The 9,480-nt window shown below is 29.9% G+C and overlaps 1 protein-coding gene across 1 annotated transcript; it reads right to left on the reverse strand.

Annotated features, from left to right (window-relative positions):
* Positions 1–3,113: 3,113 nt before the first annotated feature.
* Positions 3,114–4,496, reverse strand: LOC129987624 (speckle-type POZ protein-like). Its single transcript, XM_056095584.1, has one exon. The coding sequence runs from the start codon at positions 4,494–4,496 to the stop codon at positions 3,114–3,116; it is 1,383 nt and encodes a 460-aa protein (XP_055951559.1).
* Between the last annotated feature and the right edge of the window lie 4,984 nt (positions 4,497–9,480).

Raw genomic sequence — 9,480 nt, forward strand, 5'->3', positions numbered from 1 at the left:
ATTAAAAAAAAGAAAAATAAGCACTCATAAAAAAAATACATTATTTAATTTAAAAATCATGATTCGATTCAAGATTATAATACTTTATTAATAACATATCAATTTCATAACTTAATGAAGCAGAAAAAAAATTACTACAGCAAATTATACAAACAAGCACCAATCAATCAGGAAGTCAGTTTGGATAAGGGAAGTAACAAAACAATTATAGAACAAAAACATTACATTTGAAGCACCAATTACTAGGTAATTAACAAGTTAACATTTGACAGAATTTGATAAAACAATTTCAGTACATTAAAGAAAAAGAAAAAGCAAATAATAAACAATTCACAATTAATCAGAAGTCACAGCTTCATTATTAGAGACAAATATAGAATCATTCTTTTCTTCGCAAAAAGAGACATGTTATTTACTAGTCATGATCAGTACGTAATTAACAAGTTCAGATTTAATATATAATAAAACCACATATAAACATGCACTTATTAACTCATAACTTGATTTTGTTGAATGAAATAAGAAAATCAATCATTGTAGAAAAAAAACAACAACAATGAACTGATAACTAAAAATAATATTAAACGTATAAATTCAAAAAGTGAAAATGTTAACAAGTCATAAATTATCTTCGCTGGGCGCAGAGATTTTTACATTTGGTTCTCTTTACATGCTCTTTCGAACTATTCAAACGATTACCAGACCTTCTACACATTTACCACATTGTAAAACATTCTTCACTTGACTCTTCAAAATATACAATATGAGCATACATATATGCAATATTTAAATTTTTTCGCATGTCGTTAACATTTTTTTTTTTTTTTTTTGTCTTTAACTCATGAGTACCAATTTTCTTTTTGGACAAAATCTTTTCTGCATCATATAAAAATGAACGCCAAAAAAAATTCTTAATTCTGGACCAAAATGGATGATGAAAATTTCGGGAGGGGGATCTTTTCTTAATTTCTAAAATGATATTTATCTTTGAAAATTTGACCTCTAAATAACAGCTTGTAAATATAAATATTGCTTTTTGATTGACATGGACATTTAAGGGAATTGTTCCAATATCATAAATATAAAATATTCAATTTGAGGAATTATTTTAGACAAATTAGCAAGAAATTACAATAGTTCATTTTAATGTAAGCAATTTTTAAAAATCATAAAACTTTTAAATACACCCTAAATATTTTAACACAAAGTTTGCCTAGGGTATTTTATTATAAGTCAATCAGTCACTGAAAAAAAAACAAAAGGACCTGACTTCATTGCAAGCAAAATTGAAAATGTGGTAAAAAAAATATAAGTACGTTCGAGTACACCACTTTTGTGAATTAAAAATAAAATTCAATCACCCTGAAAAAAAAAAGTGCTTTGAAATTCTTGTATTACCTATTTGACATCCAGGCTCCAGTTATGACTTCATTAAAGGAAGAGACAAAACAGTTGCGGTACAACATGAACAAAGATTATTATATTTGTTTTTCAGATTAGATCAAGCATTCATTAATTTACAAGTAATGATTTCATTGGATGAAGCTGAAAACGTTAGCTCTTCTACGGAGCTGAAAAGAAACAAAAAGACAAGCAATTAAAAGATTTTTAAAACTAAGAAACTGAAAAGTTACAACAAATGCAGCAGTGAATAAAGTTTAGTTTAGTTATATTAACGTCCCATTGTAAAGCAACACTAGGGCTATTTTGGGACGGACCTGGTAATTTTGAAACGCGGTCAGATGACGAGGGGTAGGGGGTGACACCTGAGCTGTCACCCCCTATCCCACGCCACACCAGTGGGAGAACGTTTTTCATGACGGATTTACGACGGTTTTTCGGTGGAATCGGGTCTCGAACCTGAAACCCTACGATTCACAAACCGAGACCTTACCACCAGGCCACCGCGGCAGTGATTACCACCACCAGCAGTAATTAAGCATGTAGTTAATGATATAAAATACGACACCAAGCCAGTGGCATAACAAAGATAAGAGGCAACCAAGGCGTTATGTGATCGTTCCGCTCTGGTTCATAATCAATCTGATTATTAATAGGCATTAGCAAGTATGAAGTCACTTTTTCGCTCCTTCATTTGATTTTAATAAGTGGAATAAATTTAATAAAATTTTATCTCTATGACGTCACTTAAAACTGGCATTCCAGGATTTCTATATTCCCTCTTGCTGCCCTGACACATGAGTTTATTCAAATTATTTTTTCCACAAATTGTAGCAAATTTTTAAAAAGTATTTTGAGTAGTTTTAAATATATATTTGTTTCCTGCGACTAATGCATATTAAAATGTAAACAACATCTTTATTTTATGATCTTCTTTTTCTATAATAAACTTTTGAAATAGACATTAAGTATATGCATATGCTATGATTTTAGAGGAAATATTAATTTAATGCAAGTTCTGATTAAGAAAGTGAACGTAAAAATACGGACGTATCGATGAGTATTTTGTTTTTATCTCTCAGGCTTCTATTTTACTTGTCCTGCGCTTTCTGATTCACAGAAATTAACTAAGTAGGTTTCTTATTGCAATTAAAAAGAATTGTTAAATATCAAAAACGAATTTTAACCATTGCTTTCCAAATATTTAATTTCCGTAGTTGTACTCATTTTCAAAATGAGTATTTCCGAATTAAAAATGGTGATTTTATTGAATTAGGAATTTTATTTTACGAGGAAAGAACATTAAAAAAATTGTGACAAAGAAACAAAAATAAAAATTGCTTTCAGAGTTATCAAAATAAGTTATTGCCAAGCATTAAGGAATAACGAAAATGAAAAATTTTAAGTCTATCATTTTTCAAGCACGAAGCTAATAATAATTAGTTAACAGTAAACTGCTTCAAGTAAACAGAACTCTGATTCTGAAATTAATGCCAATATTTTTTTGTAAGAAAAAAATATAAACCTTTAAATAAAATATGTATTAAAATATTAACCAATTTAAATTCGTTAATTTGATTTGAAAGTACATTCATAACACAGAAAGTTATGAGAAATGTTTAAAAAATATGCATACAAAAATAGTAATTTATTAACGTATTTCGTAATATATTTAACTCAGAAAATATAAACAAATGAAAGAAATTTACCTTTCAGTTTTCGCAAAGCAGACGATACAAGGCTTCTGCTGCCAACTTTCCGTTCGAATTCATCAATAGTCTCCACTCGGAGTTCAAAATTTCTTTGCCGTGTTCTATTATGTAGTCCATTACAGCTTCTTTCATTTCATTATCGGAATAATTGTGAGACAACAACAGAATTTCGCATGCATTGCTCGGGGAGAGATTATCTTTCAGATAGGAAGAACACAAATTCTTGAGATTCAGGATGGCATATTTGCTCGCTGCTTCGTACAAGTTAGAAGCGCTTTTCCAAGTCAAATCTTCCACATTTGAGGTGTAGATGTAGTTTAGCATTCGGTTGACTGTATCATCATCCAGCTCTTCCATATCGACGCAGTCATTCTCTCTTTCGTTCACCTTGCTGGAAAAAATTGTTTGAAATACAGAAGCAGCAGCAGAAAGAACAATTTTATGGGCAGGAAATGTCCCTGTTCTTGTCCTTAACTGAACGTCGCATAGCAACTTTTCCACGTAAAAGGATTTTAAGGTGTCAATCAATGAGATCGTAGGAGATACCATATCGTTATTAGTCAGATCGGTTTTGTCAGCTTCGGAGTCTTCTGAACTGGAACTTCCGTAACTAATTTCTTCGAGCGTAATTCCTTTTGAAAAGGCATATTCCCAATCCAATGACAAAATGTCGTTTGGCAGAAACAAATTTTTATTTGCCAACAGCATTTTTTTAGTAAAAGGGAATGTAAATTCAGTTCTTTCATGGACACTAGAGCACCAAATGTCTTCTTGATTGCATTGTATCTTATTTCCAGAAGCATCGACGAGGCACAATCGCAAATTGGCACACAGAATGGTTTCATCCTGAACAGTCAGTGCGTAACGAATACTTTTGTCGGAATTTTCAACTTCTGTCACAAACAGTTCTACAGACATTAACGGTTCATTATTCGTAGGTGACTTAAAAATATAGTTGCGTTTCTTCTCTAATTCAAGATTACTAAAATTTTCCAGGTTCCACAAGAAGGATCTCTTCTCGACTTCCATGCGAGTGCGAGCAAAACATTGGCCATCTTGTGTCATGACATCACCTTTTATCCACATTTTGCAGCGTGCCGTTAGAGTATCCTGAGGAAGAAATATCGATCGCTTTGTATTAAAGACTTCTTTTTTCTTAGCGAATGATCGACATCCATACCCTTCACCTTTTTTAAAAGCGTGATCAATGCAGAAAGCCTCAAGTGAAAAACCCTTTTTATCTAAGAAATCAAGCTGAATTTTCACATTTATAGGTGCTTCAGTGCTATCATCTTCCTCTCTATAAAGAAAAAAGTTGATGTTTCTGTTCACATCTTTCTGTCCAGCTGGATAAATATTTAAATTCCATGTGGTTTTGCCCATCGCATCTACTACGAACGGCGGACTGGAAATTATAAAGTTTTCTCTTAATTTTTCTGACCATAAAACCAAATTTTCTATTTTCCATGTTATAGTAAAGCTTTTTTCTTCTCTTTCTTCGAGTGCCATTTCGTTTTGTATTTATTTTGTTGTACGTGATTAAAGTTCCAGGCTGCAGCTCGGTAACAAAACGAAAAATAAATGAAAGTGGAATATCTAATGTGATGGAACAATTCTACTCAGAGCTATTACTCGCAAACACTGGTGTTGAGAATGTGAAATACCCGGTGTGGAATCACTCACTTTGTCCAGATGTAAATGAATTATCATTTCAATGAATTCAGTAGTAATACATCGATTTTTATAAGAAATCCTTTTAAAATCGGGTTCTAATGACGTTTTGAAAAAAAATCTGCAAACTATTCGAACCTCCCCCCCTCAAAATCAATGATCCTAGATTAATTTATGCAATAGCTCTCCATTTGATGTGAAAGCTACAAAGGCTCCCCGGTGAAAGGCAGGAAAGATAGAATGTTGCCCAAAGACCTTGATCATAGTTGCTGACCTCTGGTGCGTAAAAATATGCCATCAGTGTTGTTTAGAAAGCTGACCACTTCCCCCAAAGATCCTTTAAACTATTCATTGGCCATTTCGTTTGACTCCTCCCAGCTAAAAAATAATCTCCACCCCTTTGGGGAAAGATTTTTCCCTTTATGTCTATCCTTTTGGGCCGTCTGGAATCCATCTATAGTTCACTACTAGAATCCAGCATTCCTAAGCCTTTGAATTAAGAAACTGGTACTCAGACATTCTGCTTCAGAAAAAGAAAAATTGATTTTCCTTCTCTTTTTGTTTAAGAGACCATTTGTTTCCGTTTTATAATAATTTTCGTTTTTATCATATTTAATAAAACGTGAAACTCTCTACAAAATAGACCAATGAATTTAGTGCTACCAAATTTGGCACGTATGTACTTTAGATGGGAAAAATATACACCTCGGAGAAAACACGAAAAAACTTCTTTCATAATTTAATTAGTTAAAAATTAAGCCAAATTTTTACTCTTCTCTAGTCAATAAATATCTTCTGAAAGAATAGCCATACAAATAAGATTCTTACCCTTTTTAAGTCTCAAAATTTTATGTTTCTGAGTTTGACTAAAGAATTGTAGGATGTTTAGTCCATATTTTTTGATTACCTTGCCTGCTTTCAACAGTTTTCATAACTCAGTTTCATATCCTTTGCACGCGACACGAAATATAGAAAAATAAGTAGGGAATAGAGGGGACATTTCACCTCTATTTAACAGAGTAGGAGCATTTCACAGTTCATTCACTAGCAGAATTTTTTTTAATGGAAGTTGAATCCGTTTTCTGATGTTACTCACTAAAATAACGTTTCATTGTAAACTATGTTACTCACTAAAATAACGTTTCATTGTAAACTAAATAAAAATGACTAAAGATGCTTGACATAGAACCGGATCATGGAAAATGTAATCTGTCACTATTGTCGCCATTGTATGCATCATTTTACTCACAATTATTGTCGACGACTGCAAATATGTATTGATCCTGTTTTGATTCAATTATTTTTAGATCACGCGCAAATGTAATCTGTCACTATTGTCGCCATTGTATGCATCATTTTACTCACAATTATTGTCGACGACTGCAAATATGTATTGATCCTGTTTTGATTCAATTATTTTTAGATCACGCGCAAAAAAAGGAAAATACACGATCCGAAAAAGAATAATCTGGCATGCCAAAATGATGCAATATCCTCTTTTCCAATTTCCACATCATGATCCCTCTTTTATTTCAAAATGAAAATTTACAAGACAAATTATATTTTTGTGCATACAGAAAACCCCATTGACATTGACTAAAATCCTTTTGTTTCGATAAGAAATGGATGTTCCGTAAAATTGTCATACTTGATCTTTTGCCATAGGATTAGTGAGTATGCCTTCCACGTTCGTTTTCCTGTTAACTGCGGAATTTTAAATAATTTTATGAACTAAACTTATTTAAAAGAAATGGCAACAAATGTCGATATGCTTCATTCTATACGTTACACACATAAATTCTTTAGTTTGTTTATCTCAACACATTACATTTTCGAAAATACCAATTCAAGTTTTCATTTATCTGAATTTTTTTTTTTAATCATACAAATTCTTTTGCTGCTTTGATTAAAATAATAATACTCAATGTTCATATATATATATAACTATTGTCATACTTGATCTTTTGTCATAGGATTAGTGAGTATGCCTTCCACGTTAGTTTTCCTGTTAACTGCGGAATTTTAAATAATTTTATGAACTAAACTTATTTAAAAGAAATGGCAACAAATGTCGATATGCTTCATTCTATACGTTACACACATAAATTCTTTAGTTTGTTTATCTCAACACATTACATTTTCGAAAATACCAATTCAAGTTTTCATTTATCTGAATTTTTTTTTTTAATCATACAAATTCTTTTGCTGCTTTGATTAAAATAATAATACTCAATGTTCATATATATATATAACTATTGTCATACTTGATCTTTTGTCATAGGATTAGTGAGTATGCCTTCCACGTTAGTTTTCCTGTTAACTGCGGAATTTTAAATAATTTTATGAACTAAACTTATTTAAAAGAAATGGCAACAAATGTCGATATGCTTCATTCTATACGTTACACACATAAATTCTTTAGTTTGTTTATCTCAACACATTACATTTTCGAAAATACCAATTCAAGTTTTCATTTATCTGAATTTTTTTTTTTAATCATACAAATTCTTTTGCTGCTTTGATTAAAATAATAATACTCAATGTTCATATATATATATAACTATTGTCATACTTGATCTTTTGTCATAGGATTAGTGAGTATGCCTTCCACGTTAGTTTTCCTGTTAACTGCGGAATTTTAAATAATTTTATGAACTAAACTTATTTAAAAGAAATGGCAACAAATGTCGATATGCTTCATTCTATACGTTACACACATAAATTCTTTAGTTTGTTTATCTCAACACATTACATTTTCGAAAATACCAATTCAAGTTTTCATTTATCTGAATTTTTTTTTTAATCATACAAATTCTTTTGCTGCTTTGATTAAAATAATAATACTCAATGTTCATATATATATATAACTATTGTCATACTTGATCTTTTGTCATAGGATTAGTGAGTATGCCTTCCACGTTAGTTTTCCTGTTAACTGCGGAATTTTAAATAATTTTATGAACTAAACTTATTTAAAAGAAATGGCAACAAATGTCGATATGCTTCATTCTATACGTTACACACATAAATTCTTTAGTTTGTTTATCTCAACACATTACATTTTCGAAAATACCAATTCAAGTTTTCATTTATCTGAATTTTTTTTTTTAATCATACAAATTCTTTTGCTGCTTTGATTAAAATAATAATACTCAATGTTCATATATATATATAACTATTGTCATACTTGATCTTTTGTCATAGGATTAGTGAGTATGCCTTCCACGTTAGTTTTCCTGTTAACTGCGGAATTTTAAATAATTTTATGAACTAAACTTATTTAAAAGAAATGGCAACAAATGTCGATATGCTTCATTCTATACGTTACACACATAAATTCTTTAGTTTGTTTATCTCAACACATTACATTTTCGAAAATACCAATTCAAGTTTTCATTTATCTGAATTTTTTTTTTTAATCATACAAATTCTTTTGCTGCTTTGATTAAAATAATAATACTCAATGTTCATATATATATATAACTATTGTCATACTTGATCTTTTGTCATAGGATTAGTGAGTATGCCTTCCACGTTAGTTTTCCTGTTAACTGCGGAATTTTAAATAATTTTATGAACTAAACTTATTTAAAAGAAATGGCAACAAATGTCGATATGCTTCATTCTATACGTTACACACATAAATTCTTTAGTTTGTTTATCTCAACACATTACATTTTCGAAAATACCAATTCAAGTTTTCATTTATCTGAATTTTTTTTTTTAATCATACAAATTCTTTTGCTGCTTTGATTAAAATAATAATACTCAATGTTCATATATATATATAACTATTGTCATACTTGATCTTTTGTCATAGGATTAGTGAGTATGCCTTCCACGTTAGTTTTCCTGTTAACTGCGGAATTTTAAATAATTTTATGAACTAAACTTATTTAAAAGAAATGGCAACAAATGTCGATATGCTTCATTCTATACGTTACACACATAAATTCTTTAGTTTGTTTATCTCAACACATTACATTTTCGAAAATACCAATTCAAGTTTTCATTTATCTGAATTTTTTTTTTTAATCATACAAATTCTTTTGCTGCTTTGATTAAAATAATAATACTCAATGTTCATATATATATATAACTATTGTCATACTTGATCTTTTGTCATAGGATTAGTGAGTATGCCTTCCACGTTAGTTTTCCTGTTAACTGCGGAATTTTAAATAATTTTATGAACTAAACTTATTTAAAAGAAATGGCAACAAATGTCGATATGCTTCATTCTATACGTTACACACATAAATTCTTTAGTTTGTTTATCTCAACACATTACATTTTCGAAAATACCAATTCAAGTTTTCATTTATCTGAATTTTTTTTTTTAATCATACAAATTCTTTTGCTGCTTTGATTAAAATAATAATACTCAATGTTCATATATATATATAACTATTGTCATACTTGATCTTTTGTCATAGGATTAGTGAGTATGCCTTCCACGTTAGTTTTCCTGTTAACTGCGGAATTTTAAATAATTTTATGAACTAAACTTATTTAAAAGAAATGGCAACAAATGTCGATATGCTTCATTCTATACGTTACACACATAAATTCTTTAGTTTGTTTATCTCAACACATTACATTTTCGAAAATACCAATTCAAGTTTTCATTTATCTGAATTTTTTTTTTAATCATACAAATTCTTTTGCTGCTTTGATTAAAATAATAATACTCAAT

Source organism: Argiope bruennichi, chromosome 10 (assembly GCF_947563725.1).
Source record: "Argiope bruennichi chromosome 10, qqArgBrue1.1, whole genome shotgun sequence".
Classification (NCBI taxonomy): Eukaryota; Metazoa; Arthropoda; class Arachnida; order Araneae; family Araneidae; genus Argiope; species Argiope bruennichi.

Excerpts from the sequence above, each read along its gene's own strand:
- LOC129987624 (XM_056095584.1), bottom strand. The coding sequence starts at position 4,496 with ATGGGCAAAACCACATGGAATTTAAATATTTATCCAGCTGGACAGAAA.